General features: G+C 47.4%; 1 protein-coding gene across 2 annotated transcripts in view; it reads left to right on the forward strand.

Moving 5' to 3' along the window:
• The first annotated feature begins 255 nt into the window (after positions 1 to 255).
• Cda5 (Chitin deacetylase-like 5) overlaps positions 256 to 16,858 on the forward strand; it is a 61,373-nt gene continuing 44,770 nt past the window's right edge. Inside the window, exon 1 of one of the 2 annotated variants that reach the window (XM_076829463.1) lies at positions 256 to 821. In XM_076829463.1, coding sequence (XP_076685578.1) covers positions 770 to 821 — 52 coding nt within the window. In that variant the 5' untranslated portion in view covers positions 256 to 769. The remainder of the gene's footprint in view (positions 822 to 16,858) is intronic. The other variant, XM_076829462.1, reaches the window with a different exon arrangement.

The raw sequence follows: 16,858 nt of genomic DNA on the forward strand, positions 1-16,858 counted from the left end.
TCCGGCGGCTGGCCACGGTAAGCCGAGAATGGTTTCAGGGTTACCGATACGGGAGACGGAAAAATGTGTTGGAAGGAAGGCGGATTTCGCGGTGGAAGGCGGCCAGCTCGGTGTACCGTGTCTACCACCACCGTCGCGACCACCACCATCGGGTACGCAGCCACCACCGTGGGGGCCTGGTGATCGGCGCGAGCAGGTATGGTGGTGGCCACGCGGTATAGCGCAACAACACTCCCTTCTTCTTTGTTGCTGCTGGCTTGCTAGAAAGGTGACTATGCCAAGAAGACAGGAGGTATTGAGCACGCCTTGCGTATACCCAGTCACCTTTCTCTCCTCGTGACCGTAGCATATGTTCTGCGACGTCGATGGAGCTCGCGCGGCTTTGAACGGCGCCACATCGTGAAGCTGCTGCCTCCACCTCCCTTTCGCTCTCTGGTCTCTCTCCCCCACCGGGGTGGATTTTTACCGAATTCTCCAGCGAGAACAAGCCCGGCCCGGAGGCCGCCAGTGTTCGCTCGGCAGGGACCCGGCGCGGTAAAAACGTAGAACAGTCGAAAGGGAAGTTGTTCGCCGCGGCGGAGCAACGTCGCGAGGAATCGGCAGCCTTCACGCGAGTCCCCTCGGTTTCACCCGGCTGTCGTTCTCGATTCTCGCCCTGGGCGTATGTGCGCGGACTCCGCGGCGTTCGAGTAACGAGTCACCAGGTCACCCTCGCCCGGGAGATCTTCGTCGTTTCGAGTGGGCCAGGATCAACGGCTGAGAGACGAACATGATCGTCCTGAGCAGCGCGCTGCTCCTGCTGGCGGTCGCGTCCACAGTGGGTGAGTACCGAGCGTTCTCCGTATTATTTCTCAGCGGCTGCTCCCGGAGTCGAACCGAGGCGTCGATACTATTCTGGCTCCCTTACGTCACTGGGCCCACAGCCGTCGCATCCTCGCTATCTTCCTTTAACGCCGCATAGTTGGAACTGCAAACAGTGCAAACGTGCAGCCTCCACTCGCGCGGAGTTCGTTTCGCGCGTATAGCTTTAAACGACTCTCGAAGGTCGAGAAGAACGCCGATCGTAGCGGTGAACGTCGCGTCGGCGCGGGACAAACTTTCATTCAAATATCTCGAATAGTTCGCGTTACATAATGCCCAAGTGATATTTTGCCCGATGCGCAGCGAACCTTGAGAAAATGTGGAAGATGCACTTCGAGAAACAAGCAACGTCTTTGACGGAACTTCGACCCGTTTTGCAGGAAAGAAGCGTCGCGATATTTAAATCGTAGAACAGTGTCCATTGGGTATCGTTGTTGAATAAAAATTTACCTAAGCGAAGCCTTCGGGTGCTTCGAAGCTCAGGCTCCGTAGCTGCGGCGAACCAGTTCGCTGGTTCGCCCGTTCGCATTAGCCGCGAAAATGTCAGTTTACGTAATGCATCGGCTCGTTGGATAACTGGTACACGCGGAAATCAAGCAGAGCGCCTTTGGTCCCCGAGGGTGTGCCCCAAGGGTGGCGCGAGAACCTCTTTTTCTTTCCCCCCTCGCGCTCGGTTCCCTTCTCGACCGGGCCCAAATACGGCGGCACGCTCTAAAATGCTTCCTCGAACAGCCAGATCGGCTTAATCCGTCTGGACCGCTTTGGGAAAAATCCGCTGCTCGTTAGCGGCTCTTATCTGCGCCCGTTTGGAATACCTGCTATCGCTTTTGAATATCCATCGCTACTTTTTAAGGAAACGCGTCTGGAGTCGCTCCTCCGCGTAGCCGTTCGGTGGGTGTACCTTTGTCCCTTTCCTCCGCCAGCAGAGGAATCGAAATTACTTCATCGGCTGGCTCCGGTCGGCAGGTATTCAGGTCACCCGCTGGAACTTCGGTTTACTAAGTATTTCGTAGCGACGCGGCAGCAACAAGTACAATCCAATTTCGTGGCTTTTAATTTCCGTCGATTCAGCCAGGCGCCTCCGTCAAAGTTTGCGGCCAGCGTGGCGGGCGGTTTCGCAAAGGCGGTCGTTTCGCATGCGAAAGCCAGCTACCGTGTTGCGAGAGTTTCTCCCGGTCGAAGCGAACAATCAGCGGAGACCGAGCGTAATAGCGGGAACAAATTGTTTTCGAATTTTCGTGAATTACTCCGCGGCTTAGCAAATCGCTGGGTATAGTGCCTCTGCGGGCTATAGTGACTTAGGTGCGAGCCCACTCCGCGGGGTCTTAACCGATATCCTGCTGGGTATGGGCCGCTAAACGTCACCTCTCGCAGGACTGTGTTTAGGGAAGACCAGGACAAAACCGAGGCCCTAAAGATTAAGCGTTACAATTTCGATTTTAATAAAATAAAGAAGAAATTGATTATCATTATTAACCCTTAACTGGTATACTGTTTTTTTCAAACGTAACTGTTATCTTGGGGTCGTGACAGACCCCAAATTAAAAAGGACACAGAAATTTGTAAAGTGGACATTAGATGAACCTCTATGAATACCTATTTTGTTCGTAGGTAATGTATAAAATAATAGATACGTAGAAAGTTAAACTGTTCTGATCAAATTAATTAGAAATTCAGTTTACAAACTTAGACGACCAAATATTTTGCAGCGAACCTTGCGTGCTTGGGGTCATGACTGACCCCAGGATACCAGTTAAGGGTTAAAAGACATCGATTAAGCTTTGCTACTGTCTATTAAAAATTGTCTCATTGTCAGCACATATTAAATAGAAATTCATTGTAGTAAAGTATATGCACAGCATTAGAACAGTTGCAATGTAAATTATTTTATATTAACTTATTTTAAATTAAAATCACTGCATGCTTCAGGTAATTTTTGGAGATTTTACCCTTTAGGACCCCGGTTTTGTCCTGGTCTTCCCTAAACACAGTCCTGCAAGAGGGGGTAGGGGGCACGTTTGGCGGCCCGTACCCAGCAGGGTATCGATTAAGACCCTACTGAGTGACCTCACAAATAAGTCACTATATCTCGGATAAGCACTATACAGTGCCTTAGGTGTGGAGTCCCCCTGCTACCTCTTGCAAGACTGTATTTAGAGAAGACCAGGACAAAACTGGGGGCCCTAACAGAAAATAAAACAGAAATTGAAGATACGGTTCATCATTATTAAAAAACATCGATTAAGCTTTGATTAATTATTAGACTGATTCATAAATTCTCCACTACTGTTCTAATGCAGTACATATACCTTACTAAAATATATTTGTATTTAATATGAGCCAATTTTTAATAGCCAGTAGCAAAGCTTAATTGATGTCTTTTAACCCTTAACTGGTATACTGTTTTTGGCAAACGTAACTGTTATCTTGGGGTCGTGGCAGACCCCAAATAAAAAAGGACACAGAAATTTGTAAAGTCGACACTAGAGCAACCACTATGAATATTTTCATCTTAGGTAATGTATAAAATAATAGAAGCTTAGAAAGTTGAATTATTATTATAAAATTAATTAGAAATTCAGTTTACCAACTTAGACAACCGAAAATTGTACATCGAACTTTGCGTGCTTGGGGTCACGAGCGACCCCAGGATACCAGTTAAGGGTTAATAGTGATAAACCGTATCTTCAATTTCTATTTTATTTTCTGTTAGGGCCCCAGCTTAGTCCTGGTCTTCTTTAAACACAGTCCTGCAAGAGGTAGTAGAGGGGCACGTTTAGCTTTCAGTACCCAGCAGGGTATCGATTAAGACCCCACTGAGTGACCTCGCACCTAAGTCACTATATCTCGGATAGGCACTGTGCGTTGCGCTGGTTCCACGGGAACTGAGTCCCCTGGAACGTGGATGCTAATAAGACGCGTGGCAGGATCTTCGCTAAAGCTGTTGCGAAGCTTGGCAACCGATCGTGCCGCGGCGATCGTATCGTAGGAGCTCCCATTGGCGAATTAAGATCGACGGAACGACTCGGAACGGTCCGAGATGGTGGAGGTTGCGGACAAAGGGCAGCGTCAGCAGCATCGTAGCAGATTTCGGTAACACGGCTGAGGAGGCTCGCCGTGGAAAACGATCCCTTTGCGAAACCGTTCGCCGGAGGTGCTCGCGCGGCTGCGGATAGAATCAGAAGTCCGTTCCCATCGGTTAACGAGGAACGAGATCGCCGCGGCGTACATCCGCCGTCGGCCGTAGCCGCCTGTGAACTTTGATAGGCAGAGCGATATTAAATTTATACCGCTTGGGAAATCGATGGCCTCACTTACTTTCGAGGACGTTCCCTTCGAAACGCCGAGAGACTTTCCCTAGGAATCCATTCGACGCTTCCTGTGGAACCTTCGACCGCGGTACGCGCGCATCGCTCGCTCGGATCATCGCGACAGCCGGGATTACCGTTCACGGACGTTCTCCGCGCGTTCGCAGCGGCACGCGAGTTAATGGAACGGATCCGTGGGATATCTGGCCTTCGACGGGTGGTTTTGACATCTTTTCCTCGGCAGAGGCGCGCGCACCGCGAGCTCCACGAAGATGTTATCCGTGGGAACAGCTGAGCGGTGCCACGTGGCCGCGCGACGGGTATTCAAATTTCCCCGATCCCTTCAGGCCCTTCCGCACGTTCCTTCTCATCCGACGTGGATCGCGGGGGAATTGGAATACCTCTACGGTGTCCTCGATGCCTCGTGGGCGAGAGCAGCGGGCGAGTAACATTACCGCAGCGATTAACGCGCTCAAGTTCCTCGACGAATTGAAACGAAGATCTCATTAAGGAGGCAAGGACGTGCCGGGGATGGACGTAGAAGAGATCGTCATTGTGCTCGGTGAAATTGTCGAGGTGGGTCCCGCGGGATCGAGCATCCCAGGATCCTGCAAGTGGTTGCGGTTTAGCGCGTAGGCGCCACGCTCGCCGCCCGGTAACGTCCGCCGCTATCGAGTAATTTACCGTCAGGATGCAGTTTACGCACCGTAATTTATCCGCCCCCAATCTCGGGCCCCGCCGTCAAGGACTCGGCTAGAAATACATATTACCGAGATTACGTTTGGGCGGCGAACGGGGCGCGGCTCGAGGAAATCTGTTTAAACCGGTCGGATTTTTCAGCGGCGCATGATATCCTACCATTCCCTCGGTTTTCCATTATCGCGCAACATTGAAACGGCGAAGGCTTCTTCGGCGGGATCCACGCTTTCGAATAACCCGTTTGCTTCGCGATGAATGGGGCAGGCCCTTTAATTGTACCCCGGGACCTTTGACGCAGGATCTCGAGTAGGGTGGAGTATATTTTTCAACTTTTTATGAAAAATAAAATCGAATAGGATATGAGCACTACTTTGAGCTATTAGGGGTAGTTTAATGATGGTGATAGTTTCAACGTACGTGATGATTATGTGGAAGGGAATGACATTTTTCTAAATGCATTCATTTGTTTATTAAGGGGGACACTACTGTAATGGCTCGAAGAGTAAAGGTACCTTTGGAAATTTATTAAAAGTAAACTACGTAATGAATCTTTTTTAAATTTTCAGGACTTTTTATTGGATATTTAAGTTATACGAATATATTTTTTTAAATTTATTTAAAGCAGATTTATAAGCTGTACAGGTCCAGTAACTTAGAGCTGCAAACAATTTCCGCTGACGTGGTTGACAGCTTTTCGACGAAACGGTTCTTCGGAAATCAAAGAACCACAAAGTTTTAGAAACTATATGCCCATGGCTATGGCACGACGGTCTCGATTTTGAAAATTTTGAAAAATGACGAAACGGCGAAACTCTGAAAGAAACTGTGAAATTTGGTTTTAAATTAACCTCTTTCGATGAAAAAGAAATATAAGGAAACGACCAGTCAAAACAATCTCCGGTCGTACCATAGCCATCCGCATGTAGTTTCTAAAACATTTTAGTTCGTTGATTTTAGAAGCACCGTTTCGTCAGAAAACTGTCTACCAGATTTTATAGCAGCGCACAGTTACTGGTCCTGTACAGCTTGTAAATCTGTATTGAATAAATTTAAATAAATATGTTCGTATAACTTAAATATCCAATAAAAAGTGCTGAAAGTTTAAAAAAGATTCATTACGTAGTTTGCTTGTAATAAATTTCCAAATATTTCGGCCCATTACAGCGCTGTGTCTCCTCTTACCAAAAATAGAAACAGAGAAAAGGGTTAGCATTGTGCCCCATCTGACGTATAATTAAGTAAAACAATTAATAGATTGTACCCTTACAGCAGGATATAGACACTGCCTGATGTAAAAAATTATCAAATATAAATGTAATGAAATATAAAGTATAAATTAAAATATGGCCACTGCACGTTGAATTAGTTATTAATTTTAATAAAGGTAATTTTAGTGTCAGCAACAGCGGTTAAACTAAATTTATAAATTAATCTATTTAATTTTTGACTTGGTGAATTTATAATAAATATATTTAATTAAGTTGATTTAAAGTATGGTGAAATATTTTTAATTGTTATATTAAATTTTATTTAACTAATGTTTATTAACTTTTGTTACAAACTAGGATTAGATACCCTATTACAGAAATGATTTAAATTGAATCGACTCACTTGAGCTACCCCCAAACAAAAGAATATATTATCCACAGTTTTTATATCTAAAGGAACTTAATCTTTAGTATATCTTAATATTTTTCTTTAACTTTTAAGTCCAACTCTAATCTCGAGCCTATTTTATCCCGCACACAGTGCTCGGAAGTGTTCAGTTCCGCGTTGCGCTCGGCCACAAAGAGTATCACTAGATCGCAAAGCGCCAATTAAAAAGTTCCGCGAGATTCCAGGCTCCGATCGATCGAGCGTTTCATAAAAATTCATATGACTTTCGGACGACGGGGCGTTCCGAGTAAAAGAGAAATCGGCTCGTTAATCGTTCCAATTATCAGGGAATAAAAGTCGCTCCCTCCTCCGGATCCCGGCTCGATCGTTCTCGCCGCGGAATCCCTCCGCGAGAATTATGAACACGGTGTTGGGGGCGAAGGGACCGGTACAAGGATCGGGCATAATCGTCCCGCCAACAGGACCCTCGCTTAAACCGTACCGCGCAGGCATCCGCGACTTCGATTCGCCGCGACTGTTCCCTTAAGCGGCCGGATCACAAGCCTACCCTGTAACCCAGCCGGCGATATTTTATCCCGCGGACAGCCCGATGGTTAAATTATGTTCGCGCGGCGCACTAAAACTGATACCTCGACCGGTGCGCGCCCCGGTCCCGAGGAATACGATACTCAACGCTGGCTGGACACGTACCGCGGCTATTATCCTCTCCCGAGTGCACCCGCGCCGCGTTTCCACCGCGCAATTATCCAAGGAATTCGCCCGCGGCGCCCCGCTCGACCAATCGTACCTTCCCGTGTTTATCGAGGCCCAAGGAAACCCTCGCCGTAACGCGAAGCAGGTAGGAATCGTTGCAGGACGAACTTGCCTCGCGACACCTCGGCCTCTCGCGCGGCGCGGTCGTTCTCCGCGAGTACTCGCAGCGATCAAAGCCCTTCTTCCCCCCCTCTCGAGGGTATCCAATATCGCGGCTATCGCGCGCTTGTAATTCCGTCTGTTAGCGCGGGTGGAGCGAGGGGCGCGGCGGGGCGTCCGTACGCAGGGTCGAGGCCCGTGCAAGCTCGCCGCTTTGTGTCGCGGAGGAACGCGTCCCAGGGCCATTATCCTTCCCTCGGGGATCCCATCAGCACCCACACTCTCGTTGCACGGTTGTTCGCAATTACCAGGGGAATTCACCGCGGCGGACATAGGTTATGCCATGAGCCGCGGCGCGTTGCCTATTACGCTCCCTCCGCCGCGTTATCCGTCGATGTCCGCGGGCCTCGCGCTGCTCGCCAATTACCCGGGGAATTTACCGTGGCCAATGCACCGATATCAGCCCCTCCACCGTCCATTATCCTCGGCCCGACGACTGGTTCCGCCACGGCAGCAACAATAACAGCAACGCCGACTATCCGCCACGCTGGGTAATTTAAGATCGTCGCTGGCAACTCGCGAAACTCGTCGACTTCGCTAGGAGGCAGCCCTGTTTAGGACCCTAGGAATAAGGTGGTTCTTGGGAATTTTTTTCTGAGAAACTGTCGAGCGGATCTCTTCCAAACTTTCAGGGTATTATAGTTGACGTTCTAAGAGTAAAAATTAATTTTTTCGTTACAAAGTGTTCGGTAGAAATGGAGATATATGAACACGTTCGTTTGGACTCTCGCGCGCCGGAGTTGCAAATTTGCGATTGTAATGGTGGCCCCAATTCTTCCCTGAAATGAAAAAACCAAGGATTTTCTTAGTTCTAGTACAATTACGTTGTCGATGAACCTAACAAACGGGGAAAAAGTTAAAAGTTGGGGAATTGGTGGGACTTGAAAGAAATAGTTACGATTCTGCTCCAAGATATTTCGTACAACTTATAAAAAAAGACTTGTTCGATTCAATTTATTTATCAAAGTCATAGGTCCATCGACAATGTAATCATACTAGAAATAAGAAAAACCTTGGTTTTTTTATTTCAGGGAAGAATTTCGGCCACCGTTACAATCGCAAATTTGCAACTCCGGCGCGCGAGTCCTAACGAACGTGTTCATCTTCATATATCTCCATTTCTACCGTTCACTTTGTAACGAAAAAATTAATTTGTATTGTTTGAATGTGAACTGAAATACCCTGAAAGTTTGGGAAAGATCTGCTCGACAGTTTCTTAGAAAAAAATTCCCAAAGATCACCTTATTCCTAGCGTCCTAAATAGGGCTTCCCCTTAAACCGCGAGGATCGTCAACGCGTTACGGCTCGTCTAATTGCGCGAGCGGTTAACGTTGCGCTGTGCTACGTAAGTCGGGCTTGAGGATGCATCCGCCGAGGATCACTGGACGGCTCTAATCCGCCCTGGTAAAAGCCCTGTTACCCGGTTACGAGCGCAGCGGTAATGCGCGTCCGCGTCGTAAAACGCTGGGAACAATAAGCGGAGGGAACGGTTAGTCTTGGTCCGGAGCGGTAATAACCCGCGGAGCGGCTATCGGTTTTAACAGCGATCGATCGGGCACCGTGGATCCATATTTGGACGGCTATCATACTTACGGTAACCAGAATGGCCATTTCTGACGCGCACTTGTGTGCACAAGCCGCGTTACTCTCACTTGAACTTGACGCGGACCTCGTTGCCAGGAGGAATAAGCACCTCGCGATCCTCCGTTTACAACGTTCTTATAGCCCGACCATCTGCGCGCGCGGACCCTTCGCCGTAGTCGATTATCACATGTCAGGCGTCCAGGATTCCTTGTCATCGCGTCAGTGCGCCATTCTCTCGCTGTCGCCTCTCCAAACAAGGCAGCCTCTGTTCCCCGACGAACAAGGTGCAATTGTGCACGAGCGGAGAGTAGGGCGGCCCTTATTTTCAACCCGCGATTTCTTTTGCTCTCACCCCCTAATATGGTTGCATTTCGTAAAAAAATCGTCGCTGGAAAAGATTATTGCAATCGTACAACAGCCAAGGGTGCCCACCAGGCCTTACAGTTTAGAATTCATCAATGGTTTGAATTCGAAGAATTTCTCGAAAATGGTAAGAGCTATCGAAAATTTGTTCAAATAATATTTAAAGAGCATTCAATTTTCTACAATTACTGTGTATATAAGTTTTTCGTGTCTCCAAACAGTTTTTAGATAATAGCGTTTGAATGTAGTACGTCGCGCGTCCCACCTGTACGGGGTGACGTGTTGTCTATACGCCGACCTCTCTATATTCAAACGCTATTATTTAAAAACTGGTTAGAAGCAGGAAAGAATTATATACACAGTAATTGTAGGAAATTGAATGCTCTTTAAATATTATTTGAACGAAATTTCGATAGGTCTTACCGTTTTTGAGAAATTCTTCGAATTCAAACTATTGATGAATTCTAAACTTTAAGGCCTGGTCGGCACTCTTTCCTGTTGTCCGATTACAATAAACTTTTTCAGGGACTATTGTTTTATCAAATGGCTCTAGGGGGTGCGAGCAAAGAAATACAAACAAAAATTTCGACGCGTATAAGTAAGGGTCACTCTAGTGGAGAGGCGCCTGTGAAACTTTGGCGAGCGTGAGTCGTTTTGAACGCACACTGTGGAAGTTTCGCTCTCGTCCTTCGAGAGCTGGGTAGAAGTGTTTTTATTTTGGCGAGGGGGTTGGAGGAGCGCTCGCTATAAATAAACCGAGAGGAGAGGGATGAGTTAGCGGCTCGTTAAAAGGGAGGCCGGTGCCGTAGGTCAGGCATTTTTCCCGCCGGAAGCGACGCCCACGCGCTCGTGCGCCGCCAGGGATGTCGAAGCTTGTCCGATATGATTTAACACCGGACGATTGTCTGCCTACGTCGCGAGCAGGATATCCAGCATCGACGGGGCAGCAGTCTGCGAGCGTTATCTCGAAATCGACCAGAGTGGCGTAATGCTCCAGCGAGATAGCCACGCGCGATTTCATAGTCGGTTATTTGCCATTGTTTCTCATTCGGGGCGTTGTTTAACCTTTTCTCTGCGAATGGCGAGCATGTACGCCCCTGCGCGACTCTTACCCTCCCTGCGGAGCAATTTAAGGGGCTAGTCTCTGCGCTGGCGCACGTTCACCTTAAACTGAAGCTCTTAAGGCAGTCGAATTGAGTCGGTGACGTAGTCACGCGGGGAACGCCGATGGGCGTTCGGTGACTATGGTTAAGAGATGCAGCCGTAGGAGTCCCGCACGTGGCGTACGCCGACGGGCGTTCAAATTGTCAGCGCGTAAGGAATTAAGGCTACGCGCATTATTCAATGGGAAGATGGAGACAGGGACTGCTTACGAGCCTCCCTAAAGCCTCGAGTGTTAATTTTCCCACGTTTTTTTTCGCCGGCCTTGTCCCGACGCCCGAGGCGTGTTTATGTTTACGCCCCACCGAGCTGACCCACTTCTCGGTTTCGCTGACCACGCACGTAGGGCGAGTGAGAAAAATAGGGCAGTGGGTCAACTAGTGCAAGTATCCAAATAAACAGGTTTGGCGCACCGAGGCAAGCGGGCTGGGAAAACGTGGGGATATAAGAAGCAGGGTTTCTGTCGCGCTTTTCATTCATCTTTCCACTGATCCCGTTGATGGGGGTGTGAAATGTAGGCATTCGGGACTTGGGAACCGCCTATAGTACGATTGGCACATATATGGCGCTCCTTTAAGTACATTCAGAAAAGAATAATCTCACGGCGTTGGCGTTGGGTGAATCGGTAACGCGGCTGCCCAGTAACGCAGGGGACCCCCGCGGATCCGTGGGTTCAAATCCCATTACCCGAGGTTCGATTTTTCTTCTACAGAAAGGATGCAACAGCTCCTGTGATTGTCATTGGAAATTCCACAGGTGTCTGGCACACAAAATTCCAGATTCATTACATATCATCTGGCAACGGGACAAAGATGATTTTCTGTTACAAAATCCGGGCATTGGCCCACAATCACTTTCCATCAATCTGCCTCTCCCTTCTCTCTCTCTCTTCTCATCCATCGCAATTAAAGCGCCGCGTACATAATGAATCCCGCCGCTTTCACGGTCAGCCAAAGCGCCAGCTCTCGTCCGCTCTGTCACCGATTTCCTACAGTAGACGATACCTCGAGCACACAGGCAACTTGGCCCGATACCGAACGTCACGAGAGGCGTTTAAATATGGGCAATGCGTTCGCTTGCCCTCGAAACACATCGAGAGAAACGAGGTTGTTTCACCTTCTCTTTCGTCCACTCGCGGACGCATCCTGGCCGCTTCTGTCTTGTTTTCACCGTCCCGAGAGCGAGCGCCACGTCGTCCCGGCGACGAAATCGAAACGCGGCGGTTGGGAGCATTCCGCGTTTCGCCTCATCCTTGTGCAATTACCCAGGCCGACCCATTAACGCAATTATCCCGGGCAGCTCGTGGAAATGAATACACGTGGCCACGACGAAGGAACGTGTTCTAGGACCATTACGTGGACGGTTTCACCTTCCGTAACGTCGATGCCTGACGAAACCCAGAATGTGTAATTGCTTCGGCCCGTTACGAGGAGGTAGCTCGTCGTCCTCGACGAAAACTGGATTAATAACGCGTCGGGGAACAATGGGATCTGCTCGTGTAATTCGTTACCATAATAACGGCTAGATGAACCGGACGCGCGCGTGGCGAGCGGGGGCGCGCTCGCGAATGCGACGCTTGATTGATGCAGAGCTCGCGACGCGTGTCCTGGAAATAGCCGAGAGACGGAGTTTCTCTCTCGGTGTCCGAGGACGCAGAAGAGGCTGGAGAGCCAGCAGCGGGGAAATCGTGGCACTTTCGCACGTGAACGAGCGCCAAAGTCCCAACGATAGCGAGAACACCACCGCGATGGATGCCCGATTACGCGCACCGTCGTGGGAAACTCCGCTCGGTGTATTTTCGGCCCGATGGGAAGCCAGAATTCCAGCGTTTTTCTGTTATCACGCGCGGGTTGCTTCGCGATCCGCGCGTCTCCTAAAATTAGTGGCTTGGGAGGGACATCTTGCGACAGAGAGCAGAGGAGTGCGCAGGAGGGATTCGATTATTATAGAATCTCCGTCGCCGTGGATTCCTCGCGGGACGGGCGTTTTAATTCGAGTAGTAATAGCCCCGTTACTCCGAGCCTCTGTATTAATGAAATTGCGTAACCGCGCAGTCGTTGGGAGCAGCTCTATGAAACGTCGGCTGGGGTTCGAGGGAGCCGGCTCGAGCACGTAGGAAATGCAGTCGCGATCTTACGGTTTAACTCCTAGTGGCCCCGTAATTACGCGCACGCCGCGCGGACGATTCGCGTTACAGGTAAAGAACGGATAATCACCGACTGTCACTCGATGCCCTATTACACAACCGGCAATCTTCGGAGCGACACCGCGTTATTGAAACAATCGAGTCATCCAGTAATAGCATTTCTCCGCGGAAACGTGCAATCCGCGCGCTTGCTTGCAGAAAGAAGGTCGTGTGGAAACTTCGGGCGGGAGGAAGAGGACCGTAGGTCGTCGGAGCTCCTAAGGACACTAAAACGAGATGAACTTTGACGACTCGATAGCGATATAGAATAAATTGCCATCGCTCCTTGTAAATTAAAAGGGGTAATGCCACTGTAGAGATCGGAAAGGCAGCCTGATTTTCGGATTTTTTTATGCGAGTATAGCGAATAGAATACAAAACTTGTTCGAAGGCCTTTATTGCACACACCTTGAAGTACGATCTCGATTTTTTAAAAAAAATTTTAACACAAAATGGCGGCGCGACAGGGCAACGAAAGATGCTTCTTCTGAAAAACAGTGTTCCGCGGCCGGAAAGATTACTCCTTCAATTTTTGACTTAGAACAAAAAACCGAAATTTGTTTAGTTCTATATAAGATTATCTCGGCAAGTACACAAGGAAATTAGAAAATACCAATTTTTGTACGAATGGTGCGTGATTGAACTGCCACAACCTCGAAATTGTTGGAACGTTTTGTTCAATCCCGCACCATTCGTACAAAAATTAGTACTTTTTAATTTCCTCGCGTACTTCCCGAGATAATCTTATACAGAACTAAATAAAAATCGGTTTTTTGTTCTAAGTCAAATATTGAAGGAGAAATCTTTCCGGCCGCGGAACACTGCTTTCCAGAAGAAGCTTCTTATGTTGCCCTGTCGCGTCGCCATTTTGTATTAAAAAAATTAAAAAATAATTTTGATCATACTTCAAGATATGTACAATAAAGTCATTCGGACAGATTTTGTGTTCCATTCACTATACTCGCATAAAAAATCTCAAAATCAGGCTGCGTTTCCAGCCTCTACAGTAGCATTAACCCTTAATGTAGACTCCGGTCAAAACGTTTGAAAAATACGTGATTTTCATGAATTAAACAAAAAGAAACTGAACAACATAAAGAGAAAACGCTTTTTGGACATTATTACTACATATTTGCAGAGCAAACAAAAAAATTATTGTTTGAATTTTATCAATTTTTGCATTAGATATACAGCATTCACTGAACCACTGTAGAAATTAGAGCTCTTGCCGGGCGCCACCAGAACTCGTGATAGGATCGTCTGAAGTAAAAAAACTAAAAATATTCTTAAAATATATATTAATGGTTATCGCCTTTATCCGTCTTCATTGCAAAAAACAAACCAGCGATTTTTAGCACACGTTTAAACACAGTGTTACAAAAAGCAGTTTTCCTACGCATAAATCTGTCCATAAAAAAAAAATGGGCGATCCAAAATTGCTCTTTGCGGATAAGGCGATAGCGAGTCTAATTACGAACAGAATGCCGTAAGAGTTTTCGAAATCGGTCCATAATTAAGCTTTTTACAGTGGCGCCCGTCGAGAGCTCTAATTTCTACAGTGGTACAATGAATGCTGTATATCTAAGGCAGAAATTGCTAAAACCCAAACAATAATTTTTTCGTTTATTCTTCAAATATGAAGTAGTAAAATCCAAAAAGCATATTTACTGAATATCGTTCAGTTTCTTTTTATTTAATTCATGAAAATCTCCGGATGGTGCCCTTAAGGTGCAAATCCACGATGGCTCGTAAGCCAGTCATTTAATTATTTTATCATTGTCCAAATTATTATACTAATACAACAAGACTCCCGCGAGACAAGCTTCAAGATATATTTTCAAAAACTCACATCTCTCGCGACTATCCCCATTAATTACAATTCAGTTGTCTTTGAGATTTGCGTCATCGTCGTGGATTCGCACCTTTCCAACGATCGCGTTTCCTTTTCCCTTTCCTTTCTCCGGAGGCTGAACGAGTCTAATCTAATCCACAGGACGCAATGGTCCCGTACAGGCGTCCGTCCGTTCGGTTGTGGGATCACTTTCGTCGCGCAGACAAAAGTTTCATCGCAGACAGCGTGTGATCAGCGAGTCGGCTCGCTCGCGTTGCATGGTCTAATTAATTAAGGAATCCGCGAAAAAAAAAAGAATCCAACGCGATTCCCAGCCGAGATAGCCGACACGGCTGCGATTGCGCTTCGCGTTTATTTTCTCCTCTCGACCCGCCTCTTCTTCACGGAAACTAAAGATCGCCAGGATACACACCGAGTGGCAAACGTTGTTTTTCCCGGCTGTCGTCCTAAAAACAACCGCCAAACGTGGACGCGGTGGCTCTAGCTGGAGATCGGGCCGGTATCGAGGCATTCTAATCGCCTGGGATGGCGCCGCTATAAATTTGCCGGACCCCGTTGCTTCGTCACCGTTCGCGTGCTACCTCGGGAATACCGGGTGCGCGTACCCTCGCGCGTCCCGTTGCCGCCCACATTCCTGCGATTTCCGAATCCACGGGAAGCTTGCCGTTCCGCTATAAACGCAGCCGGTTCTTCTTCGAGCAGGAGACCCATGTAAAGGAGACGCTGCCCGTTTCGAGGCGTTCGCCAAAGTCCCCAGGACCCACGGCGACGGTTCACCTATAGTGCCTCTACGAGCTATAGTGACTTAGGTGCGAGGCCACTCCCCGGGGTCTTAACCGATATCCTGCTGGGTATGGGCCGCTAAACGTGACCTCTTGCAGGACTGTGTTTGGGGAAGACCAGGACAAAACCGGGGCCCTAAAGATCAAGTGTTACAATTTCGATTTTAATAAAATAAAGAAGAAATTGATTATCATTATTAAAAGACATCAATTAAGGGGAGGTTCTGGTCTAAATGTCGATTTTTTTTATTTCATTTTGAGAATGTTCAACCTTTTAGGGAAACGTGTTTAAAAGGATTTGTTGAAATTCGTAAAATTCCCGAAGTTATAGGCATTTGAGTCGCGGAAAATGCATGGGTAACACTCGGCCACTCGGCACTCACGTAAAACTTCAAATGCGTTTTTCTCGAAACAGTGTTCTCAAAACGGTGGGACCTGTATCTTCAAAAGTTATTATCCGATTCGACTGAAACTTTTTTTATTGTGAAGATTATTCTTTTGGCTAGGAGAGGGGGGGGGGCTAAAAAAATACAAAAAGTTGAAAATTTATAATTTTCAAAGGCGATGAAAGGACGAAAAATACAGGGAAAAGTGATTTCACACTTCAAGTGTCGTTATTTTCTAAAAAATTGTAATTTTTGTAATTTCTTTTTAGGTCCCCCTAGCCAAATAAATAATCTTCAAAATAAACAAGGTTTCAATCGAATCGGATAATAACTTTTGGGGATAGAGGTCCCACCGATTTGGATCAATTTTTTGACGCCTTGACTTTAACGACTCCCCAAGGCTGTCTGCAATGATTAATTATAAAACAAAAAATATATTTCTATAATCTAAGACATCCTTAATACAATGCGACAAGTCCCATTAAATTATATACAGTAGTTTTCCTTTAATTAATTCCTAAATATCACCTATTTTTTGGGGCTCTAGACCAGAACCTCCCTTAAGAGCTTAGCTACTGGCTATTAAAAATTGTCTCATTGTCAGCACATATTAAATACAAATCCATTGTAGTAAGCTATATGTACAGCATTAGAACAGTTGTAATATAAATTATTTTACATTAACAACTTATTTTAAACTAAAATCACTGCATGCTTCAGATAATTTTGGAGATTTTACCCTTTAGGATCGCGGTTTTGTCCTGATCTTCCCTAAACACAGTCCTGCAAAAGGGAGTAGGGGGCCCATTTGGCGGTCAGTACCCAGCAGGGTATCGATTAAGACCCCACTGAGTGACCTCACACCTAAGTCACTATACGTGCCTCCGTCGAGGCGTCAACCACCGTCGCGTTCCTTTCTTTCGCGCTATTTTCTGACCATGGAAAAACAGCGGAGTCTGCGCCTTCAAGGCCGACGTCTCGCCCCGCTCCCTGCTCGTCCTCGTAAACAGCTGAGAGAGAAAGGGTGGACGTCGCGCGCCAGCTACGTGCCCCGGGGATCACGGAGCCGCCTAAAAATATCTCGAACCCGGAGTTCGCCGACGTCCTTGCGCGGTTTCCTTTGTCGTTCCCGCGAGCCGTTCCGGCCT

This window comes from Andrena cerasifolii, chromosome 16, assembly GCF_050908995.1.
Source record: "Andrena cerasifolii isolate SP2316 chromosome 16, iyAndCera1_principal, whole genome shotgun sequence".
Classification (NCBI taxonomy): domain Eukaryota; kingdom Metazoa; phylum Arthropoda; class Insecta; order Hymenoptera; family Andrenidae; genus Andrena; species Andrena cerasifolii.